Raw genomic sequence first — 27,667 nt, forward strand, 5'->3', positions numbered from 1 at the left:
GATTGAATTAGCCATAATAGACAACAAATGTAAGACTTGATTCTTAAATTCGATTTTTCACATTATTTATAGGAAACTTGTATAAGTTAACATTGCTTTAAGTTGTTTACATCATTAATTGGTGAGTTATTAGAATAATTTACGTTTGAGATGAGTAATTTGTAGATGAGTTATTTAAAAACTACGTTGTTGTTGCTATGAATTATTTATAGAAGAGTTATTGTATACAAACTTATGAAATTTATTCCACTAAAACATTGATACTTCCCCGAATAATAAATTTCTAATTAATTAAATACTTTTTTTAATTAAACTAATAAAAGGAAAAATTAAGAGGAGACAAAAATATATGGAATAGGATCTGGGTGGGATTTTATTTTTTTTATTTCAAAAACTTAAAAATGACGTTTTATGTATTACACCAATGTCATAGAAACTTCAAAATAAGAGTACACATATTTTTTAAAACACATGTAAAAAATATTTTTGAAAATGAAAATTTTAGGAATTTTTTTAAAATAATATGCAAAAAAAATAAAAATCATCCAAACATATTTTTCTATTTCTTTATTTTGTTTAAATCTTAAAATACTTTTCGAAGATTATAATTAAATAAGTCTGAAATTTCTTTCTCTCTCTAATTGTATATTGCTTGTGAGAGACAAATTTTCAGTTTTGATAAGATGGTAAGTGAAGAGTTTGAGAAAAAAAAAACCTATTTATTCTTCTAAAAATTTAATTTCCTTATTGACGTATAGTATGTTCTGAAACTAAAAGAAAAATCGTTATTACTTACTTATAATTGTCTATAGATTTAAATATATAGTTAAATTAAAATTTAAATATAGATTTTACGTATGAATTATTATTTATATATAAAATTGATTTATCTTTAAATTTTCATCTAATAGTGAAGTGAAGTAGTTTAACAACAACCATAAGTAAGAGCTTTATGTAATTTTGACATATGTGAGTGAATTATTTTTTAAATATATCATTTGGTAGATAGATAAAATCATATTTCACCTACTCGTTTTACACATGAATTATAACAAATAACTTATTGAAAAATTAAACTTAATATTAATATTAATAATAATAACATCAATAATAATATTAGTATTATTATTTATTAGTGGAAACACATGTTGTGTATCCGTTTTTTTATGGTAAAAAGAAAAAAGTAAACAATTAGTTTTTATAAAAAAACATATTAAATTTATAAAAGAAGTATGTTAATAAAATATAATTATAAAATAAATAAATATTTTTTATAATTTTATAAGGTAGTTAATTGATTTTAAAAAATAATTATAAATAGAATGAGATAAATTGATGAGGATAAAGTCGGTAGTGAATTGTGTACACCAAAATAACATTCCAAAACCGTTATATATTAATAGTTATAGATGTTATTAATAATATTATTAAATAATATTAATATTATTAAAATTTAATAATATTATAATTGTTATTAATATTATTATTAACATTACTAATATTAGTATAAATAACATTGCTATTATTATTATTATCATTATTATTTATTATTACCATTATTAACAATTAATAATATTTTTATTATAAATACTATTATTATTTATTTTTATTTTTATTATTAATTATTTTTATTAATAATAATCGTAATAATAATAATAATTGTAATGTGATCACAAATTTTTTTTCTCGTGTAGTGTATATGTTTTATGTATATTAATGAAGTTTGGGTTTGATTACCTTTTGTAGCAAATTATTAATAATAATAATAAGTTTACTAGCGTTTGATTTTAAAAATCCATAGATAACAATTACATAGCGTTTGTTTTATCTACGACTTTCTTCTATTATCTACGATTTTCTATAATAACTAATCATCATGAATTTTTTTTATTATCACTTTCTCATACATAAATTATTCAATCTTATGAAATTAGATATGTGAAGGTTTCTTAATATAAATAATGTAATTTTACATTGAATCTACAGAAATGGGTAAGTTTTTAAAATGTAAGTCATATTTTGAAGCATGTACGATTTCAAAACGAAGAAAATAAAAAAAAATATTAATGTTTAGAATTTCTCTTTAATTTTAATTTTGAAAAGACTAATATATCTCTGCAATATTGATTCAATTGTTGAAGGGGTGGTTGGCAAAAGGGAATTATAATGTTTGTAAAGAAAGCTATGTTAACAAATAAAATGAAGATTTAAATTATTATCATTATATGATACATTTAAGAACAAAATAACTCAAAGGACTTAGTAGAGAATAGAAATATGGTATTCCTAGTATATTTGAACCGGATAGTATCCTTATAAATAGGTTTACCAGCATTAACTAGACACAAGTCGCCTTGAACTGATAAGATTGAAGAGTTGATGGGTTCAATGGATTGAAATTTCCTGCAATTCAAAATCACGTTCTTTACTGGACATGAACATTTATTGGTGATAGTAACAATCCATTCCGTCTTTCCTTGTACGGTAACTCCTGTTCTCTTTTGGCTTGTAATGATATTCGTCGAAAGACACTGACCAAAGCCTAACATCATGATGCAGAAATATATGAATAAAAATATATAAAAAAAATTAAGATGTGTATGTATAAAGAAAACCCTAAAGATTACCTTGAGAAATAAGAGAAAGGAAGTAAACTATGGCAAGAATTTTGACCGTGAAATTAGCCATATTAGAAACACAAATGTAAGATTTGATTGTTAAATTCGTTTTCTCATATTACAACATCATCAGAGTTACATTATTTATGGGTATTGTGAATAAGTTACGTAATTTATTATCATTAATTATAAGTAATTATCGTTAATTAACATTAATTGGTGAGTTATTGGGATAATTTACGTATGTTATGAAACTTATTCAACTAAAGAATTGACACTTTCCCAAATAATAAATTAATAAATAATTAGATACCTCTCTTTTTATTTTTATTTTTTTTAATTGAGCTACTGAAAGGAAAAATTACGAGGAGATTAAAATATGGAATAAGATCTTGTTGAGATTTTTTTTTTTAATTTCTAAACTTAAAAATGACGTTTTATTTATTACATGAGTGTAATAAAACTTCAAAATAAGAGTACACAAATATTTTTTTAAACACATGCAAAAATAATTTTCAAGATAAAATTTTTTAGGAACATTTTAAAGCAGTATGCAAAAAAAATCATCCAAGCATATATATTTTCTATTTTTTTTTTAAATCTTAAAATACTTTTCGAAAATTATAATTAGATAAGTCTGAAATTTCTTTCTCTCTCTAATTGTATAATGCTTGTAAGAGGCAAAATTTCAGTTTTGAAAAGGTGATCAGTGAAGAGTTTGAGAAATAAAAAACCTATTTATTCTTCTATAAATTTTTTTTGAATATCTACTTATTTTTAGATGGATTTTTTTTCTTTTTTTCTAAACACTTTACTTCCAATTAAAATAGTTATCAATTATCTTCTTACACTATAAGATCCAACCAAAAGGTATAAATAGTAAAAACAATCAAGCTAATGTATCATAGCTTCATTTTTGCTCGAACCCCTTTGCCACCAACCTTGTCTTGTATATATCAATCTCATCATTTTCTTTCACTTTAATCTTGTACACCCACTTCACATCAATTGCTTTGTGTCCTTTGGAAGATCAGTGAGCTGTCTGTAAATTTAAACATGAATAAACGTAAATTGAACACATACAATAATGTTCTCATATAGATCTTATCATATTATAGGAATAAACACTTACCTTGATCCATGAGTGATCCTAATTGAGCAATTACTTTATCTCCTTCTTCTCAATTTATCTCTTAACAATTCCGTTCTTGTCACACACTTTCGTGATGGTTAACAATGAGACAACTATTATTTGCAGAGACAGAACCCTATAGCCTTTAGTTCCCAATCTCCATCAGATGTAGGTTTTCCATTAGGTATATCATCAGATATATATTTCTCACATTAACCAATGGGCCTTTAATTCTATTATTATTATTAAATCATATTCGGGCTCAAAGCCCAAACTCTAAGTCATGTGAGTCACTTTATAGAAATTAATTTACATAATTTCTTACACTGTCATGAATCTGCAAGAAAAGCAAAGTGAATCAATTCTCCATTGTCATCAGCTTCATCATCAAGATTTACTTTGTAATCTTAAAGGTATACAGGTTGTCGTTGCTGCCTTCTTGATCGCTCCATCATAGTTGCAATTGAAGCTGCAACTTCAGGTTGAATTACAGCTTCCGGTTGAACTGCAGGTGCTTTAAGAGTGACTCCATCTTCCATATCATCGTTCAAAACGTAAAATATATCGTTTTTTCGAATCCATTTCAGTTGTTGCATTCCATTGCTATTCCTCATCTTCGACAAATGTAACATCACGACTGACAACCACCTTCTTTGTCATTGGATTGTACAGTTTGTATTCCCCATGCTTATATCCAATGAAAATGGTCTTCACTGCCTTATCATCCAACTTCGATCTTGCTGCTTTGGGAACACGAGCATAAGTAATTGACCCAAATACCTTCAAGTGATGCACATTGGGTTTGAATCCGCTCCATGCCTCAATCGGAGTTGTGTTAGGAACACTCCGAGTGGGTGATCTGTTTATCAAATATACCGCACATGTTACGGTCTCAACCCAAAAATAATTTGGCATACCTTTCGCTTTAAGCATGCTCTTTGCCATGTCCGTGATTTTTCTGTTCTTTCTATCGGCAACTTCATTCTGTTGAGGGGTGTAGGGACAGGTTATGTTATGCTGCAACCCAAGTTCTTCACAGTGCCTCTTGAACTCATTAGACTTGTACTCACCCCCTCCATCACTACGCACCATCTTAATTAGTTTGTCATTCTGTCTTTCAACAAATGTTTTAAATATTTTAGAGTAATGGAATACCTCATCCTTGCTTTTCAATAGATAAATTCAGTTTTTCCTTGAAAATTATCAATAAAGGTTAAAAAAATACTTATTACCTCCAATTGATTGTATGCTCATCGGGCCACAAACATCTGTATGAACAAGCTTCAAAGAAAATTTCACACGCCAAGGCTCCTTAACAAATGGTATCCTATGATTCTTTCCAAAAATGCAAGTCTCACATAATTGATCAGGGTGATGAATATGGGGTAAACCATTCACTAAATTTCGTTTGGAGAGATTTTCCAAACTCTGAAAATTTAAGTGCCCAAAGCGTAAATGTCACAACCACGATTCATTATTCGTTATTGCATTCAAGCACTTGAAATCACCCATATGAAAATCTACTAAACATGCTGTTTTTTTATAAAAAGGTTTTAAGAATTGAGAATTGATTTTCAACTATGTGCATCACGTAACCCTTTTTGGTCAGTTGTCTCATACTCAACAAATTACTTTTCATATCATGTAATGTACCTGTGATCACCATTCTTCAATGTGATAAGAATTCTCCCTTTTCCAGTTACTAGTACGAACCTGCCATCACCAAATTTCACTTTTGTGCGAAATGAGTCATCCAAATCTACAAAACAGCTCTTTCTAACCACACATATGATTCGTGCAACCTATATTCAAATACCAAGTCTGATTGTTTGGAGTTTCATTTGATGTGGTTGCCATTAGTACTGCATGATCTTCTTCATCTTGTTCATGATCTTGTTCGTGATTATTGTCTTCTTGAGCACAACTGACAACATGATTATCACCTTTTGATTTGCACTCATTTGCATAATGGTTGCGTTTATGGCAGTTATAACACTCCATATTTAATTTATTATACATGTCTCTCGTCCTCCGCAACCATGTTCTCCACGACCACCTCCTCTGCACCAAGAGTTATTTGAACTTGGATTATGATTGGAACTAATGTTGTTTTGCTCATCGCCTCAATGATTCTAGCCACCACGATCTTTGTTGGAATAGCTACCACCATGTCCTCGTCCTCTACCTCGTGAACTACTGTGTTTATGATAAGAGCTACCAATTGAGATTTGTACTTCTGAAGTCTGTTCAATTGATTTTTCAATCTTATTGTCATTCATCCACTGCTCATGCACTCGTAGGGAATCAAACAATAACCTAACTATCATTGTTGAAATGTCATTGGCCTTTTCATTGCGGCAACAACATGTTCGAATCTGGGAGTTAAAGACCTCAAAATCTTCTCCACCTTTACATGTTCTGAATGTGTTTCACCATTTATCTTCATCTGATTTGTCAAGGCAAGAACTTTATTTATATAGACATCAACAGTCTCTGTGGTTTCCATCTGCATCAGTTCATATTGGCGTCTTAGAGTTTGAAGACGCACCATCTTGATCTTGTCATCACCTTTATAATTGGTTGACAAAATGGTTCAAGTCTCACTTGCAGTTGTTGCTCCTTCTATTTGCTCAAACGTCTCGTCATTCATCCCTTGATGGATGAGATACAAAGTCTTTTTGTCCTTTTTTTTCTGGTCACGATGCACTAGTCGTTGTGCCTCAGTTGCATTATCAGCTAATGCAAACACACCACTCTCAACGACATCCCATAACTCATGATAATCAAACAAAACTCTCATTTGCACACACCACCAATTGTAAACTTTTTCATCAAGGATAGAGACTAATTATTGGGTAGAGTTCATGATAATAGATTGACCTTGATACCAGTTGTAGAAACTAATTGAAGGAAATAACATAAGACAAAAAGTTGTAGAAACTTATTGAACGTAATTGAACAAAATTGCAAAACTTCTTAGTTGATACATGCATTTTGATTTACTTCAATAATATATAATAAAATGACTGGAAACTATAAAATAGGAATACTAACATTCCTGTAAACGGACCACTAATACAATACTAACAGTAAATCATTTAAAACTAATAAAATCTGAACTAATAACTAACATTAACCATAAAAAAATGATATCATTTTGAAAACAAATTAAAAGACTATCTCAAGTGGTTTTGAGTGACAAACAATCTCATCTAAGAGAACAAATTAAGACAAAGGAAAAAAAAATCAAGTCAAATTATTATAATCCATTAAAACTAGATTGTTAATCTAGTAGAAAAAATACTTTGAAACTCAAACTGATAGTTTTGATCGATTTCAACCCAGTGCGTTTTAATTGATTAAAACAACTTTTTAAAAGATTACAACGACTTTTTAATCGATAAAATCATTAAAATACTCATTTACTATTTTGATGGATTAAAATGAGTTTTTAATCGGCTAAAAAGGAGAGTAAATTCATTGTAGCCATGAAAATAAAATAAAAACCAAATAACATGCAATATTCAAATATCATTAATTGTAAATCAAATGAATACATCAATTAAAATCAAAACAACACTATCATATTAAAATAATTGGAACTTTTTGGTTAAACTTATTCAATTACATCATGAGTTTTAAGTATACATTAGTTTGACAATGTTCAGGTTGGCACGATATTACATTACGCTAAACCAAATAATTATCTTTGTGGTAGTAAATGTATGTTGAATGAAGCTGTAGAATATGGAAGTTGGAACGCATATAGAAAGAGAGACGATATTAGGAAAAAAAATGGTGTAAAAACTTAAGAAATTAATTGCAATGTAGGATGATATTTACGAGGTACAAAGTGAAATAGCATATAGTAAATTGTTTATGATAATGTCATAAAAGCAGTTATTGCGTTAATGGATCAGTGGTATATATTAGAAAAATATGCAAAAATTTATCTTCGTTTTTAAATAAGGCACATCCATTAAGGGCAAGAATGGAGCACGGTTGAATTAACGAAAATGAATTACTGTTTCTTCCTGCAACACCACATCTGCACCTTCACATGTTCTTCTCGAACCTCCATAAATTTTGATATTTTCAAAAATATTAATATTTCAGATTACATGTTATTCAAAAGTCTTTTTCTAAATTATATAATCTAGAAGTTTTTTATAAAATGAGATTAGTTTCTGAATTATTTAATCTTTCAAATACATGTCCAGATTTCATAATTAAAAAAATAATATTTTAGATTATATAATCTATAAGTTAATTCTGAATCTGAAATTAATCTTCAAATTATATAATCCAAAATAATATATAATCCAGAATATGACATAATAACATATAGAAATATATGAAGAAAGAGTCATTCATGAAACAATACACAAACTAAAAGTGTTCTTGCGTGGGCCTTCATACAAAACAGACGTATTGCATTAGGAGGAATTATTTTTGGTGGAGTTGAAGGTGTTCGAAATGTTAATAGCCATTATTTTGATGCACCTTGGAAGCGAGAATAGTAAAGGATTAAAATTATAAGTTGAAAATAATTTGATATTTCCTCTAAAACTGGTGAATACAAAAGACCCTCTTCAGCAAGAAAATTGGTACAAAGAATGAGCACTTGCATGTAAGCTACAAAATATAAACAGTGAGGGAGAAATGTGATTAGTGTCCTAGAATCCACTTAAAACTACGTGAATAGAGTTACAACGTCTCTACGATAACCTCTTACAATCAAAATCCTTGGTACATTCTCCAGCAACAGATCCATGTATTCCATATAGAAGTATGCTGGGTGACTCAGTGGAGGTGGAGGAAGACTTACCAATACAACAGCAGCCATTCTTGAATATCTCAAAATTATTGAATTCAGCTTAAGTGTTGTGTAAAGAAATTTCTCAACCTGCTTCTCGTTCACAATCACAGGTTTACCATCTGCCATTAGAGGAGTACCTTCTGTCTGGGCTCCCACCTTCATCTGGGTTAAGTAATCTTCAATTCTCTGCTGAGCACTAGTAAATGCTTCCGTTGACTCGTCTTGTGGAGACCCACCACCCCCATCCATCTGTGCATCCCATTTCATTGTTATCACAAACACTTCCGCTTGCATCCGAAGATCATAAAGGAATTTTTTCACATCAGCTTTCAGTCCCTCTGCATCCCCGTCATCTTCTGCGATACAAAACACCTGAATCTTACAATTCTCAAAGCTCGCCTTGGTAAGAAGGAGCTGAGAGAGAAGCAGCATGAGACCACCATCTCTTACAATCCAGTACAAATCAATTGTACCATACTGCCTCTGGTACTCATTCGGCCATTCATCAAGACCCTTAACTATAACCACAGCTTTGTTTGCAACAATGCAATCATTGATTATCCCAACAAAGGTGGCAGGGATTTCTGTCAAGTTTTCCCTTCGCCAAATTTCTGGGTAACGCATCACCACAATGTTTGGTTTGAGATTGCCCAGGCCCATTGTCTGAATAATGCCACGGAAGCCTTCAGACATGTTAGGAGCAACAACAATCTCAGCCACACCTTCACAATTTTTGTAATCAATGTAGGTGCTAAGTTGTTTACAAGCAGTTTTGGCATCTTCAGCACATTCATGGTAATCGCCATCTAGTATAGAAACAAATATGGACATTCCTCGACCTTTCTTCTTCATGCAATTGGCAAAATCTGCAAGTTTGGGATGACAGGGAACGTTTTCTGGCAGTTTGCCCCAGGGTCGGCAAAATATTAGTGGAATTGGATACCAATTCTTTGGGTGCACTTGGTTTGCTACAAAAATAAATGGAAATAAGTTGCTAGGGGAACCTAAGTTTACAATAACAAATACATTAACAGAAAAAGAAAATGAGCATCATAATGCGATAAAGCTCTTTCTATAAAAACATTTATTTTGACATTTTTAAAAATAAACTGCTTAACAATTTTTAATTTTAACATATGAATCATCAGACTCTTACTCTGAATGATCAAGATATTAAAAAATGTAGATGATAAATTAGGTCATGAGAAATACATGCAATATCAGAGAAAGTAACAGCAATTCAAGTTTTAAGTTACAAGTGCTATGATTGAAATTTATAATCAAGCAAACTGTAACTAGTAATGGCTTATTTGGAAAACATTTATCAAAATGAATATTTATCGTAAATAGACAAGCCAAATTCTGTCAAGAATTTCTGTTCAACATTATCTTGCAACGCCTATAATAAATATTCATTTCTTTATAAAAGATATTCTAAATGATCATCTTTCTTTCCTCTTCCATTGGGGTTGACAAGGCATTTGATGAGAAACGTTAATTGGACAACTGGATGAGTAATCAATTTGTTGCGATAATAAAAGGTCCTAATCATGATGAATCTCAAATGCAAACTAAGTTTACTTCTATAAAATAGAATTTATTCAAATCCTGTACAGAAAACCCCCACCAAAAGAATCTAGAGAAATTTGAACCATGATTTTTTTCTTACCATAATCCCATGAAGAATGCAGATTGCATCATTAATAATTCAGAGAGAAGAAGTCAGAATGTTTTAAACTCTCAAACAGATAATTCTAAATAGTCTTTCCAGTGGGAGTGAGATTTCTTTTCTTAAAAATGAAAATATAATTACACAAATTTCCAAGCCTAATCATCAATATTAAGAGCATTTCTATACAACATAATTCAATATATAAAATAAAACAGAAACTTAGTGCAAGGTGTTCCACAATGTGTCTTTTAATTAAATTTGAAATCATTCAAACTGAAATTAAAGGATCAAGCTGAATTGGTAACCGAGTGAAAGGAGATGAAAAATCTAAATAAACTAAAATAATAACTTCTCCGAGATAACAGGAATAAGACATCATCAGAACGAATAGCTATGTCAGGGTTAGGGAACCTTTGAAAGGAGAACAAACTAGTGATTGACCATTCAATCTTAAATAGATGCCAAATTCAACAATGTTATTCTCTTCTGTATTGTATCATCTACTTGAGGAGAGCACGTGATTAAATTTGAATGATACATACCTCCTAGGGACCGAAGGCTACGAAGTGCTAGTTGGAAATAGGCACTTTTGAAACCATCTCCCCAGTCCCCAGCCTTTCCTTTAATGCTCACGTACTTATATATGAGGCTTGCAAGGGCCAAAGATACCACGGTGAATGACCAGGAAATTAGGAACATGATCACTGCAAAGGAAAAAAGTAATGATCACCACAAAATCAAGTTTCAAGATGAACACTCTTGTAGCAGTAGTAAGCACCTAATGAATAATAGCAAACTGTGTATAGATTAACAATACTTCATTCCTCAGACTCACCCCAATGTTAAATTGTAGTATTCGTGGGAAAAAAATGGAGTATTTCAAGATTGTGCATGCATTGCTCTCTTCACATAGACCATTACATCAACTACGAACTAGATCTGTGATTATCCTATTCATTTTAAAATTAGAGATTTGGGCAAATTCATATTTTGTTGGCATTGAGGCTGCCCAATCTTGCAGAAACACCTATCAATCCAGATCTCAAGCTTTACAATAAGCCTCAAGTGGGCCTCAGTAAATACTGGAGACATGTTGCAAAGAACATTATCAGGCAACCAAATATCTTTCTGTGAACAAGGTCAACCATTTTCTACAGTCTACATGTGATAATCATTGAAATGCAATTGTTTGCAGTCTTCGGAATATAAAAATACAGAGTATGCCATCTTTCTTTGATAGAACTTATGTCACCTTGGTAAGTGAAAAAGGTGATTATTATAGAAACTTGATCAGAATAAAACAAGATGAATTTCCTGAGGAAGAAAGAGTGAAACAGTGTTTATTTCTAAAATGTAAGATATTATAGAAAATAATAGTTTTCGTTCTTCGAGTGACTAGAATCCTATCAACAACATATTTCCTGTCCTTGTCTGATTATCTCTCCTTAGTTTATTTTTATACAAACCTCTCTTACTCTTAACTAACTCCTAACTATGTGTAACTAACATCAAATAGCTTTATTTCCATTTCCCATATTTCTTCTCTCATAAACATTTGTAATAGTGGGCCGCATCCTATCAGATTGCATTCCATGCTTTATATGCATGGAATGAACAATACTATGTTAGTGAAAAAACCAAAACAAAAATAAGGAATTGCATTAGAACCAGGAATCATTATCCATTACCAGAAAAATGGAATGGGATGGGAAAAATGAAAATTTCATATCCTCATTTATCTTATAGAATAAAAATTTTACCCTAGGGACTAAAGGCTACAAAATGCTAGTTGGAAATAGGCACCTTTGAAACCATTCCCCAGCCTTTCCTTTAATACTCTGAGTATACTTACTGCTCTAATACCATTCACTAAAAACAAACTGTTTCAACACTAATGCTTGAATAAGTGAATCAGGTTAGGTAAAATATGTAATAACTAAGCTTCTTTCGACACAATCCCCATATACAATCAAATTTTCTATTAATGAACAAAACATATACAGTAGTCATTTCATACAAGAGAAACATATAAAGGGGAACGTGCTACAAGCTTTCACCAATTCTAATAAACAACTGGGAGACATTTAAAAATTCTCTCAAAGCTCCTCACAATAGCTACATATACCTGAAACAAGATTGGTGCATATGATTATTATGTGCAGCTTGACCAATGGTAAAGTAGCAGCTAGTTAATAGCCATCCCATTCATTTGTATGTGTTGGCTTTTAATCGTAGTTATTATACATAACAAAGCTAGGTTTGCACCTTAAAGATGTAATATCAGTAGTGTACATACATAGGCCTTTCCACTTTTACCGTAAGTCTTCAATGTAGGGTTATATACACTAAAATACACTCAATACAGGGTTTCTCAGTTCTCACCATATCCTTTTTGTCTAAAATGTCGTATATGGTGTGTTTGGGTAAACAATTAAATGAAGCATTTATTTAATAAGCTTTAGTTACATGAGAGCTTATATAATAAATTTGTCCATAAAACTTCATGAGTCGATGAGTCAAACTATTTTGACAAACTAGAATAAGTTCCCTAAAGCTTGTCAGACACACCCATAGTGCCATACATGATGGTATGCTACAGTTGGTGTCTTTAGTGCACCAAATCTAAAACAGAAAGATTCTTCACATCTGAATATAATGAGATAAGAAACAACTGACTAAACTAATTGGAAAAAACAAAGGGAGACAGCATACCTATGCATAGTAATGCTCCCACAAGGGACGTACTCCAATGGTGAAATTTCCACCGAGGACGCCAACTAGGGGCATCTAGTAGATCGAGAAGGAAGCAGGATAAGTTGACACCAGTGTAACATAGAAGGAAAAACATAGTTACAGTTGGAGTGATAAGATCCAGATTCCCAATAATGACACATCCGATACACAAGAAAGCAGTGAAAAAGGTAGCAACATGTGGTTCACCGCCATCTGCAACTTTAAAGTAGTTCAAAATAGGTAAAATATCATCATTGGCTATTGCTGCGAGCAGACGTGGGGCACCAGTCAGGCTCTGAAGAGCAGCACCCATAGTCGAAAGAATAATTCCAATTTTAATTAATGAAGGAAAAGGCCATGCAATTGTAGCTGTGAGTAGCCTGCATAAAAGCTCAAAATCAGACTTCAAACCAGTATCCAAAATGGCAAGGACAGATATAATATTCTTAATATATACATATCTCTATAATTTATTTTAAAACATAAAATACTAATATTCCTAATTAATCCAAACCATCCTCCCAAAGATCAGATACATACTAATAAGGGATAAAATACTTCCAAATACAAACAAAAAGGTAGAGATAAAAAGGGGATTTATCAACATTCAGATAGAATAGACATTTTGAGCTAATCCTTGAATCTTGTTTTTTATTTTCCTTTTTCTGTTGTTATGAGGAAGCCTGACCCTATTCAATTTTTTCTCAGGTTCCTCAATAAATTTACTTTTAAAAAGAGAACTTGAATGATATTACTATATTCTGATCATTTACATCAGTCAGTACAAGGTATATATGAACATTGAAATGAATGCTAACCTAAGTACTTTTGGCTACAAATCTGTACATCAGAAGGTAAGTGGGAAATTAGGGATGTTAGTCCTAATTAAATAAATAAGAAAATAAACTGTAATGACTGAAATACTACAAATTCTTTTTATATCAAGAAAAACTACACGAACAAATTCTTAACCAAAAATTACCTGTCCGTTAAAAGCTTCTCTCTGCTGGCAACGGAGCCAAACAATACCAAAGAAACAAGATACAGACAACTAGTTGTAAGAGTTGCTGCTAAAGTTCCAACAGGAATTGATCGCTGAGTATCTCTCAGTGAAGATGATCGATTAGAACCTGCCATTATTCCCGTCACAGCAGGGAAAAAGAGGCCTACCAATGAACTGGGAGAAAAAAGAAAATCAGAATTATAAAATATGAAATATAATAAACTAGCAATTTTTTCATCAAATTGTTCCCTATCTAAGGGACCTGCTTTAATTATGAATGGTTTGGTCCCTATCTAAGGGACCTGTTTATTTGTGAATGGTTTTAATTATATGGACAGCAATGCTATTTTAAGGTGATGAAATGAAATTCTTTCCCCAACTCTTCCACCAAGGTTGCCAAACTTGGCCTTCTAGGAGAACTCACAAAGCCCTAGTATGCAAATTGTAAACTATTAAGAGTTTCCATGCTTCAAAAATACTGTTTAAAAAACATATCATTGTATACTGTTATAAATAGCAAATGATGGAAAATCACAAAAAGCTGAAATTCCACTGTCATATAGCGTGTTGCAAGCAAATATTGAAGCCACATGCAGCTGAAATATAACATTATATATTTTATAAGAAAATTAAGCTATAGGCCAATAAAACTAAGCTGTATAAACATTAACATGATATTAGCTCGGAGTCAGAAAATGGTGAAAACAAAAAAAAATGCTCATAGTTAACTATAGGAAAAATAAAAAATAGTGTAGCTCTTTGAAGGTTACTTTACACAATTCTCCCACATACTCTCACATTCACAAACTCTCCCTGCTCTTCACATATATCTAATCCCACCCATCAGGAACCAAATCCTCTCATTATTTATCAGCCATAGGAATTCCTGATTTGATATTCCTGATTCTGTCACTAATTTGATATTCCTGATTCTGTCACTGCCACATTTCTCTACTTTCCATCTCCTTCATTAAGGAGTAGACCTTGGTTAGTAGGAGGTCTGCACAGATCCTATAATTGTAATTACACGACTATAACTACATTCATGATAGGTCAACAATAACAAATATTTTGAACTGTCTAACACCCTTATCAACTCAGCATAAAATCCAAGAGTGACTCTTGGTCCTGGAAGTAATAGGTTCAAATCCTACAAACAGCCTCTCTTAGAGAAATTGAGGCTGTATACATCTAACTTCCCCAAATTCAAGTTGGGAACTTTGTGCACTACGTTATCCAAGCAAAGAATTTCAACAAACTAGTTAAAAAGATGAAATAAAACACTTTTAAAAAACTCCACCAACAAAAATTAAAATGTTTGGATAAAAGGTTAATGAAATCATTTTCAACTTCAATAGGTAGAATTTACACGAACTAAAAATAAAATAAAAAATTGAGGAACATAATCATTGCATTCAGCCATTACATCTGCAGAATTAGTCTAATTCAACTCTTTGAGTCAGTTTCTCCGATACACCACAAAGAACTTGGTCAATTGTCAAAAGTTAGAAACACTTTGCTCACAAATTATTTATGGACAGAGTAAAACCCAAATTGTTTAGGCTTCTCATGTCGCAGTGAAAGTTTGAATGGCAGAATAGAAGGGGTATATGGTTAAATGAGAAAAAGTTAAAAAATCTTACTTGAAATCCCAGGTTGTCGAACCATCAGGTTGTGGAATTCCAGCATCATTAGTCTTTTGATAATCTGAACTCCAATTGTCCCTAAATGTCTTTGAATTCAGCCCAACAATTCCCTCTGGATTAATTAAGGTAAAAAGAGGGGGGAAATGAATTGAATTAAATCAGTAAAAGTAAATCTGAAAAACAAAAAGATGGAAGAATGAAAGGAAAGAATTCCTCAACAACACCATGGAGTTGTTTTCCTAATTATTGGCTAGATTTGATTCTCTTTTCTGCTTCTGCTCAAAATTTTCTTATTACTAATTTCAAATAAAACATTATACCCTTATTCTCTTCTCTAAATTTTGTTTATTTGCTTCCAAAAAGGAAAAGGTAATCCTATTCCTATTTAATATCGCTTTCCAAACAAAGAACATGATTTTATTCAGATTTGGACTTCCAAATACATTTTATAGGCTTGGATGGGGTCAAGTTTGGCAAACTTTTGGTCCAAACACAATGAATTCGGATAATTTTTCTGTGGATTTTTTATGGTTAACCTTGATTACTATTGGATTGTCCAGGTCAAGTCGCGGGGCCACATCAGAAAATTGAAATAATCATTCCAAAAATTACACACATAATCAGAAGAGAGAAAAAACATGACTTTAAACTAACACTATCAGGTCACCATTCTTTATCAGAACACCCAAACCAAACCTTCAAGAAGTTGGATTGGTTTGGAGGTTCCTAAGGTTCACAAAATAAACCAATAGCTATTGACATCCCTTCATTTGACATGAAAAGGCTGATGATTTGAGAGTAAATTAGAAACCTAATTAAGGACTGCAAAGACAACAAAGAGAATAAAGGGTTCAAATGGCCCCATCTGCATTGACAGAAAATGTGTAGAACCATTCAAAGAAAGAAATAAGAGACTGAAACTCAATAGCTTCTCCATCAATAAAAGAATTTCCTTTAAAATAGAAGTTCCAAGAGTGTTTGGTAACATTTAAATTTGGAGAAATACTTCTTTAATGAAAAGCTCTTACACAAATCTTGCCAACAAGAATAATTTGTCCAAAATAAAATAACTAAAGCACACACGTAAAATGAGAACCTTGGGTTAGGTATGTTATGATTATAAATAATTTAAAACTTTATATGTAGCAGTTGTTCTGTGTACCTTAGGAAATTATGATGATCTTATTATTATATTTTGTAATCCATACACTGTATTAATTATCTATGTGTCTGTATAATTTAACTATGTCTGGATTAGGCACTCAAGTATATTCACTCAAAATTAGTTTTCCCTTTTAGATTTAGATTTGGATAGATAAAGTGTTTCCAGATCCATTAAACTGAAATCAAAAGTGTTTCAAGTTCTTATTCTGGAATATTTAGTTATGGCTATGAAATATAATCAATGTTCCTTATGTTCCTTTCATTTCAAACAGCTTGTTATGTGTAAAGGAGACACATAGTCTTACCCTAACAAGAAATTAAATGACGCAAAAGGCCCAAAATTTATGTTTCACATTCCTGAAAATCAACCCAAGTGTTACCGAATTGTGAAAGTGCCTACACAAAACAGTCTACATGTAAGCTAAGCCTAGGAGGAAGCTAAAATATGGCTTCCTTTAACAGGAAAGTGACTGCAAAAGGGAAAGTAAGCGATGGAAAATTGGGAAAAGGGGACAGAGAAAAAATAAACCTGTAGGATGATCCTTCCTTGCCAAAAGAACTCCCAAAAATATGCACACGAGTGAAAATAAAACAGGAATGAGAAAAGCAGGTGCAACCCGATTTATCATCTTCACACCTCCAAATACAATAAAGCATAACAAAATAGTCACAATAATCCCATATATTTGCAAGTCATGAGAACTTGGACTCTCTATTGGTTGTGCCACCGCAGTCCCATTAACTTGTGTAACAGTCTCTGCACTTGCAATACAAATAAATATATAATTATATAATACTAATAACAATAATAATAAATCATTACATGATCAAATTGCTCACTTCAAACTTAATGCTCACAACAATAAAACATAACCCTAAACAATAATAAATCATTACACCCATTCGTCCTATACAAACCCCAACATCAAAGAAATGAAAAGGACATTATTGAACACAAAACAATGTAACAGTACACCAATAAAAGAAAAAAATACTGCTTTGTTTTTATTAATCTAAAAAGAGAACAGTGACTCTTGCTTTCCCCTTCATCATGGCTAACAATGCAAAGGGTCCTAAATTATAGTCACCAAGGAAAAATGTGATGAGAAAAATTAATCATAGTTGGATGGCCTTTAAGCACAATTTATTTGCACCACTACATGCTTTGATTATTCCAATCTACCATCTAGTTCTATTCAAACTTATTTTTTAAAATAGAAACATTTCCAATAGCTATTGAAACCTTTCTGGTCTTTCTGACATGTAATAAATGACAACCATTAAAGTAACTATATATATATATATATATATAGAGAGAGAGAGAGAGAGTGGAGGAAACAAATAACCCAAACTAACTCTAAAACATCTCTATCCTTCAATTCCTTCTAATCTATGGGTCTAAGTGTTGATGTTGGGCGCTAGTGGCCAATCCACTCTAGGCTATATTTGTGTTGTGTGTAATATCTGATCTATGGGATGAGGTGTTTTCTGCTATAAAAATGTTTAAACCCTAACACTAATATTAGTTACTCAATAAAACGCTTAGATTAAAAAAAATGAAAGGTGAAGATGAAGAAGATACACAGTAACTTTAACATAGTAACGTTTGGAACAACTCGATCCCTTTTCACGTTGCATATAAAAAAAATCTCTTTATAGCTCATATATATGTTAGCACAATTATAAAATTCTATAATTTCAGTATGCCAATTTTGCAAAATTAGGGAAAAAAATTAATATTACATTGAAAAAAGGCTAAAATAACACTTATTTTTTTTTACTTACACGATGCTTATTATGTGATGAAGAGAGTAAATGATAATGACAATGGGAGGGTATATATGCTCAATTAAAACCACAAAGCACCAACCTTCAGCAACTAATAAATAACATGTTTGCAAATGAAAAGGAATAATATGCATAAGAAACAGTTAATTCCAAAATAATTAGACTTGTTACCTCTAAAAATCCCAGCAGCAGGAACTGCTTTCAAAAACGTTTCTACAGCTCCCAATACATAACTAGAATCATAAGCAACAGACAACGAACTTCAGAATTAATTTCATGGTACATATCAGCTATCATAACTACAATTTGGTTACATACATAACCCTTCTAGCCGGTTTTCCTTTTAAGAGATTAAAATTAAAAGAGATTCATAGTATACACTTACAGTGCTCCGGCAACTGCATTTCCAAGGAAGAAGCATAGACCAATGCTAACTCCAACTTCAGGACCAAGGGCTCGACCTATTAGATAGTAAGGTCCCCCACCCTACACAACACAGAAGAAAGTATGAATTATTAATGCATCTAGATTTACTCAAATTTTTGGAAAAATAAAATGCTATCCCTTTTACACTTGATCACTTAAAAAGATTTTTTATTGTGAGTTATTTCAAACAAAAATTTAAGCTAAAAGGAAAGATAAAGAAATACATAAAAAAAATCTCATAGAACACACAAGAAATAAAATTGTGCCGCCTAATATTTCCTTTTAAGGAGATCTAACAAAGTTGGGTCAAACGCTGCCTTAGATCTAAGAGACCTTTCTTAAAATACTTGATTTTGACAAAACACAATGGTGCATTTAATAATAATCGCATAGCTTACTCCAACTAAAAGGAAAATACTTGTAATTATTTTTGTCATAAGACCACACGGAGTCCTTAAAAAGGTTTCTGGTTTTAAGAAAAAAAACTCTAGTTAGTCCAATTGTATCCAATGTACGTAAGAGTCCTTAAATAAATACTCATCCATTCTTGTCACAAATCATTATGCCTCAACTTGAGCAAGACATGACAGCAAACTCCTTTTTCAATTTAACTAACAAGTACAGTTTAAATTTGTGAATAATCCAAATAAAAGTTAAAAAAGAAAGCTATATGAAGTATACTAAGTTTTAACAATCAGATTTTGTAAAAACTGTAGTCATAGCAAATAAGCAGTACTTCAACTTACTCATACAGTGCTTACCTTCATGGCACCATTGGTTGCAATAGCACTCAATGATATTGAAGTAAGGAATGTACAGGTGCCACATAAAGAAACAAGCAACAATGTCTCTCCTATGCCAGCCATGCCAACAATCCTACAATAATGACAGTTATGAAAACATCCAATGTTTAGCTAGTTTAAAGTATCCAACTCAATCAAATTGAAAACACCAAGGGGATCAAACAAATATTATAATAATTAAAATACAGTATCACAGAAAATAATGAATAATGATCAATTTATTAATACATATAATACATTCTGATTAGGACAAATAGACAATGAAATATGCTACACATATGTACTTATGGATGGTATTGGATTGTGCATGGTGTATATATTATGTGTGTGTGTGTATCACTAATTCATCTTCTAGTATTTCTCATAAGAATCACATCATAGGTTCTGTTACATAATTGATAGAATTACTAAAAGCAGTTGATAAAAGTAACCATAAATGTTAAATGTCCATGCCAATCTAACACACAGTGTTGTTCCCAAAGTCAAACTCATGAAGAGTTCATGTCAGGATGTTGAATCAATTATGATTGATTTTCTTCGTTATAAATTTGAGGATTAGAAGTTTTGGAAGCTTAGAGCCCTTTTTTGTAACCATATAGTTCGAAGTATGTAATGATATTATCGATAACTAATCTTTACCAGAAACTTAACTAACCCCCTTTGGTTGGATATTGTTAAAAATGTTGGTAGGTAAATAGAAAATGGGAAAGAAAAAAAGGCAAGTATTTGTGATTAGTATGTGACCAGGTAGTTAGTTATTTTGGTTAGTGAATGAAGATATAATAAATAAGTCAAGTGGGAACAGTTTTTGACTAATTAAAGTGGTTACTGGATATTGCCAGTCTGAAAAGGAGAGTGCTCCTTTAAGGGGTACTTTTGTTACCAGTTATTGTACCCCTCCCTTTTGTGTCAGCAATGTCAATCCCTCATACACCAACACTCTGCCTTTATCTCTAAATCTCCTCATCAAGGCTTCTGAGAACCCTTTCCAAGGGGTCTTGGTCTTCCAGCACCAATATTGGAACCAGTGAACAGCATTCCCTTCCATACCAATCAAAGCCAGCTTTAACATTTTAGAAGGCCTGATTTGTTGAACTTCAAAAATATTTCTACCCTTGCAAGCTATTCCAAAGGATCTTGCCCTTCAAAAGTAGGTAACTCCACTTTGTCGGTCCAAGATCATCTTAGAGACTCCCCTTCATACCAACTGACCTCCTCTTCTTCTGAGGATTGATCAATCTGATTCACTGAAGTAACCCCTTCCATAGAATGATTTTTCTGATTACTCTGTCTTGAGAGATTTCTTGATATATTCAAGATCTGCTAATGTCACTCTTTGCTCACTAACCGATTTCTCTAACATTCCCACTCGATTCCCCATCATGATCAAATCTGGCAGATCGAACCAATTGTCAGGAAGCACACTCCTGATCACAAACACACCCTTTGCTGCAATAATTACTTTTGTATCATTTCACACACTCCACACAAACTCACAAAGGCACCAGGGTAAACAAAATTACCCCAAAAAGGAGCACTCTCCTTTTCACACTGGCAACATCCATTTATCACTTTAATTTGTCAAAAATTGTTCTCGCTTACAACTAAGGACCTATTTATTATGTCCTTGCTCACTAACTGAAATAAATAACTAACTACCCGGTCACATGCTGATCACAGTTTAACCCTTTTCCTTCTCTTCAACTAAAATAGACTTGTAAAGGTCTTCCCATTTTCTATCATCTCTAACAACATTTCTGACAAAATTAGAACCTATTTGGTTTGAAAAAGCATTTTAGTTCTCATTTCTTGCTAACTAAAATTACAAAAAAAATCGTATTTTCAAATTTTGTACAAAAAATGGTGAAAACAGCAATACGATTTTCACTTTTCAACTGGAAACAAAGTATGTTTTCTCAAATCAAATAGACTTGTAAATTGTGCTAAAAGAAGACAATGGACACAAAGGTTACCAAATCAAGATTTGAATCATGGACCCTTCAGTGATTTTATGAATTTTGCATAATATATCATATAGATTATATATATGTTTAATGTAGATGAGGCCAAACAACTTAGGCAATGAGTTATATCTAAGTTTGTGAAGTCTTTATTTTAGAATAATGGGAATAAAACAATCAAATAGCTAAATAGAGTGAGCATATTGAATTAGTGAATGACAAATAGAGATGGAATAACCATAAGATAAGTTCACAAGTGTTCTTTCAAATTCCTTTTCATTTAAAAATTTAAGCTCGCATGACTTTTTAAATTTTTTTCACCAGAATTGGTGAAAAAGTGAAAAGCATATGAATTGTTGTATCGTATTGGTGATAAAACTTACATACATCGATTCATGTATCATAAGATACATGTTCATTTAAGATTTATCTTGAGAAATGAATTGGTAGATAGCTAAAATATATCAAATCGGAAGATTCGAAACATGAATCATAAGATTATGATACAGACGGGTAAAATTACTAATAGTCTAAGTTCCCTATTTAATGGTATAAGCTTTACTATAATGCTCAAATAAATAAGTTATTCAATCTTAACAAATAACCTTTACTTCAGAAAAAAGAAAACAAATAAATATTCCAAAGGTATTCATCATGGAAATGTTTCAAAACTAAGACAAATAGCTATGTTGGGATTTGGAAAACTACATTTGTCACTATTTTGATCATATCTAACAAGTGGATCAGATTTTAACTTCAAACTGTAGTTACAAGGCACTAGAAATTTTCAAATGAACAATCATTCACTCAAAATACGTGATAAATAAGGAAGATATGGGTTCTGTCCATTTAAACTTGAATCTGAATTGTTAAATTGTATTTGAATACCAAATTATAATATCTGATTGCTTGAGAAAATTTTAAATTTCAAATAATCATTCTCCAATAATCAGATATTTAATACCACAAAGCCTAAACATTATCATATATGATGTGAGATTTAAAGCGATTTACAAGTTACCAAGAGAAACGAATGTAGTAGATGATGCCCAAAATGCTTTGTATACATGGAATAAATACGCCCATTAGTGTACCAAGTTTGGGAGCAGAAGGCTGCAGAATTAAATAAACATGTTATGTCAAGACAAAAAATAGGTAATGCACATAATTTTTATTTTTTAGTGACATTATATACAGCTAATCTAACAGAAAACATTCTAATATGATGCCATTGTTATCAAGAGAGTAGATGAGATGCAAATAAAGGGAGTAAAATTATACTCGAGAAAATAGCATACCTTTGGCAAGCCAGCAGTGATGGATATATCCTCACCGTCTCTAGGACTGGTTGGTTGTGCAACGTGCTCACCAGTCATACTAGAGAAGGACAGATTAAAGTCAACAAAAAGTTCTTTGAAATCAGAAAACCAGGAAAAATTCTAGAACTAAAATCAAATCACAATATCATTGATAGGAGACACCCCTCCAGTGTAAGAAACAAACTAGGGCCCATCTGTTTGTTCCATTTTTAAGGGTGGTTGCTCTTTTAGTTAAAAAAACATTCAAATCCCTTTACAATAACCAGATAATTATAAAAATATATAAGTAAAACCTTAAACAAATTCATTGCAGTAAATTTCTCGCAGCTAAATAGTAGCGAATGCTTATGACTAAAAGAAACCAAAAACAAGGTCATCTTCAAAGCATATCCTATCCACTCTCAAATTCAGCTGTGCAAAGAGTTTAATAGAGTTCACGGATGAGAAATTTTTAAAAGGTAATTTACTTTTACAAAGAATTTATAATGGTTCTTTTTGTTCGATGTCTAAAGGAATCATTTTTTCAATCATCATCAATACTATTATTTGATGGTAATTTTTGTATTTGGTATTTTTTGTATTTAGTTAGTGAAACTGAAATATTTCATCCAAACAAGAAAATTAAGATTCAAATAAATTTGAATTGTCCTATCCAAACAAAACATTTGAAAAATAAACAACTTGAAGTGAAAGCAATTCAAGTTTAATGCATTAGAATTTTGAAGAAATGGTAAAGTTCCCTATTCACACGGTAAAGTTTAAGTATAAAACCTGAAAAACAAACTATGTAAACTTAAAAAAACATCTACTAGCTGAAAATGAGTATCGGTAGCAGCAAGCAAGTCCCATATACCTTTTGAGACCAAGAATGTTGACAAGTGAATCGAAACCGAACAGTTCCAGTTTAGATTCCTGCTGCTGGGTTCCATTAGGTTGCTGTTGATGAAGAGCGTTCCCTTCTTTAGCATCCGAACTCCCATTAACACTAGTTTTCACTTTTCTGACCACATAGGTAAAAGAAGAAGAAAAAACTCAGAATAAACCCAATAACAACATCAACTCATCACAATGGACTAACTTTATTTCCTTCACAACAACACACAGTCGCACTCACACACCAAATCAACTCGACACAAGTGACTAGCTTCACAACACGCACTCTCACATACAAAATCTCACTTGTTTCAATCGCAAGCAATAGCAGGTCAAAACATCGCCCCATTCCTCCGGTAAAGCGCAAGTTTCTGATTACGAAACGAAATGAAATCGACACAATCGCGAGACAAGAAATTGGCGGAGATGGAACAGTGCGAATACCTTAGATTGGGAGGATGATCTGCAAATGCAGAAGTGGAAGAAGAAGAAGATCCCGGATCTATGGAAGACATTTCGAGCACCGCACGATCATTGGCCAACACAGGACGATACTTGCGGCCAATCGACGAACGAAAACCATCATCGCCGCCACCGCCTTCAATGTCACCGTCGCCATTTTCTCGATCCATTTTCTCAGATCCAAATCGCAAATCTGAATCAGAAATGGTAAATAGAAAAAGAGAGAATAAGCAACAGAAAATTCAGATCCAGCGTTCTATAGTCTTTTTTTGTTTGTTTGTTTGCTTAAGAGAATGAAATGCGAATGGGTAAGAGTAAGACCGCAAGGAAAGAGAATAGTATAACGAAGAAATTTATATTTATGTGTGTTTGGAGGGAGGAAAATAAATTGTTAATTTTGGACACAATTTTTGAATAAATTATTAGTTTCTATAAAATCATTTTGGATCGAATTAATTAATATGCAGTTTAACTATTCCTGTTCGAAAAAATTAAAAAAATTAAAAATAAATAAATATATATATATATATATACAGTTTAATGGATATATCTAAACCCACCCAGGATAGCGTAATTTGGGTTTTATACTTATAACCTATGAGTTAAACTAGTTTTAGTATTTGACTATCCACAATTTGCATTATCAAAGTTAATTTAATATTTCTTATTTATATTGATTATATATTGTTTAATGAATCAATATTATATAAAAAAATATTAATGTTTCTTTTAATATAAGCTGACTAATTTAACTCAGTTTTTGTATGGTAATAAAAATATTTATTACTTTTAGTTTTGTTTTCGTCATTTTAAAATATTTACCTTTAGTTCTTTTAGTTTATAAAGTTTTATATGGATCACTTCAAAGACTTAAAAGTAATATATTTTGAAATAAGGTCAACTAAAAAATAAATAAACAATTTATAGGAACTAAACCAAATTTTGAAATTTTAGAAGGATAAAAAAATACTTTACCTTATAAAATATTACCATTTGAGGTTATAATATAGAGTAAGAAATATTCAAAACATGAACCAGGTCAAGAAGGTGTTCGGTATTTCAGTTGTGTGTTTGATAATAGTTGAGTTTGTATAAAGTTTCTATTAAAAAAAATGTTCATATAAATCTAAAAATTTGTAGTCATCAAAAGGATTTTTTTTCTTTCAACTTCATAATACTATTTTTCTTATTTTTACTTTCAAATAAAATTATTATCTCATAACTATTTTATTTCAAGTTTACTCAAAAAATAATAATTTTGGTTATAATAGACTAGTGAAAAAGAAGTATTACGTAAGTCTATATTTAAAAAAATGATTAAATAATAAATATATAATAGATGGTTTGCAGTGTAGTTTTGGAGAATAATGCTGATTAAATATTAAATATATAATGTGTTAGTATGATGTTGAAAAATATGAGTGATTTAAGAGAAATAGATAAGGTTGTGAGAAGAAAATAGTAATAGTCAAAGAGATTAAATATGGCATAGAACACGTGTAACTACAAATGATATGATTTATATATATTATTAACAAATAAAATAACTTAATTTTCATATTCGTCCTACGTACATTCTTAAATTCCTTATAAATAATATATTATGTCTATAAGATTCCACACAATTAAAAAAATAATATTTATGTATATATTAACTTTTCAATATTATGAAATTTACTTTACCTTAACAATTTAGATGTTAAAGTTTTGAAAATGGTATTTGTTACATTATCTAAGTCCAATCTAATCTTATGAAACTAACTCATGAAATGAGGTTTACATTCATTTGTATATTATAAATTTTTTTTATCTCTAATAGATGTGGGATCTTTAACACACTCTATTACGTTAAGACCCTCCAACTCGTGTATATTTATGAGTAGTTTGATAGTAGTGACATAATAAGTCCAACAAACTTTTGTTATGATAGACTCTAAACGACTCTCATACTATAATAGAAAGTGAACTTTTAGTCTAACTCAACTTTATAAAATTGACTTATAAAAATAAGTTTACACTCACTTATATATTATGATATGTCGTTATCTCTAATCGACATGGAATCTTTAACATAAACCAAAATTATTCTCAAAATATTTGAATAAATAAAATGAGAATAACAAAGAGGTCCTAGGAAAAAGATGAAGCGAAAATTCATTTACATTTTTACACGTTCACCTAATTTCATACATACAATTATCGGATATGATATATTTTATTTAGGTGTTTAATGCTTATGTCACTTTTCTATTTAAAAACACTTTTGTTTAAGTGAAAAGAGTGTTTATAAATCATCCTTAATTTCATTTATTAGCAATCTAATAATTATGAAAAGTATAGATGTTGAGACAAATACGACCCTAGTAGATAGGTGTACATAATTAGAGTAAATTTATAAAAAATAAAGATTGAGTTTTAATCAATTAAAGATAAAAGAAGCAAACTCCATGCCTTGAAAATATATAGCTCCACTTCCACATTTGTTAAGTTTGTGTATCCTTAGTTTAAAAATAAATAAAATAGACTTGTCACGATGTTGGCTAATAATTCGATAGAACATGTATGTATTTAAATAATTTATTTAGTTAATTTCCTTATTATTCCAAAAAACTTTTTAATTTTTATTCAATCAAACATTTTTTTATCGTCAAGAGAAAATAGAATATGTATCAATTGTATAGAATAATTTTATATTGTGATTCAGTAACAAACCACAGTAGTCATTTTCTTTTCTTTTATAGAAACTATCTTTAAAAGTAGTTGAGAAACTAGTGGTAATATATTAAGCTATAACTATTGGAAACAGGCATGGTTGACAGTTATCTAATAAGAAACCGTTATCTAATAAATAAACCGTTATTGCAAAACAAAAATAGTAAGAAAATGTATATAAAGAAAAATAATTATCCAAATGTGTATCTTTATTAATTATTATCGTTATAAATTATAACACAGACATTTCTCTTATCTTTTTAATCATTAAAATATCGAATTTGAGTGATATTTGATAAAAAAAAGTGATCTCCTTTTTAAAATTTGGCTTGGATTTAAAGACATATTTAGAATGGATGAAATTAATTAGTGCAGATAAAAATGAGAAACCCTCAAAACCAACACATATACATCAATAATGCAGTCATATTCTGAACAAACATGATTATCATTCTTCAATGACATGTAGAACAATTTTCCATAAGGTCATTATAATGATAGAGTGAATGTGTCCCAAGAAATATCAGAAGAGAGTG

At 30.8% G+C, this 27,667-nt stretch overlaps 1 protein-coding gene across 1 annotated transcript; it reads right to left on the bottom strand.

The window, feature by feature from the left end:
- Positions 1 to 8,283: 8,283 nt before the first annotated feature.
- On the bottom strand, positions 8,284 to 24,780 carry LOC137820179 (cation-chloride cotransporter 1). Its single transcript, XM_068624090.1, has 13 exons — positions 24,402 to 24,780; positions 23,938 to 24,084; positions 23,064 to 23,142; positions 22,787 to 22,878; positions 19,763 to 19,877; positions 18,961 to 19,061; positions 18,747 to 18,808; positions 17,317 to 17,544; positions 15,621 to 15,735; positions 13,957 to 14,151; positions 12,954 to 13,354; positions 10,784 to 10,945; positions 8,284 to 9,537 (listed from the first exon to the last, which is right to left on the bottom strand). The coding sequence occupies exons 1-13, from the start codon at positions 24,587 to 24,589 to the stop codon at positions 8,444 to 8,446; spliced, it is 2,979 nt and encodes a 992-aa protein (XP_068480191.1). The 5' UTR covers positions 24,590 to 24,780; the 3' UTR covers positions 8,284 to 8,443.
- Positions 24,781 to 27,667: the final 2,887 nt, after the last annotated feature.

This window comes from Phaseolus vulgaris, chromosome 9 (genome assembly GCF_000499845.2).
Source record: "Phaseolus vulgaris cultivar G19833 chromosome 9, P. vulgaris v2.0, whole genome shotgun sequence".
In the NCBI taxonomy this organism is placed as follows: domain Eukaryota; kingdom Viridiplantae; phylum Streptophyta; class Magnoliopsida; order Fabales; family Fabaceae; genus Phaseolus; species Phaseolus vulgaris.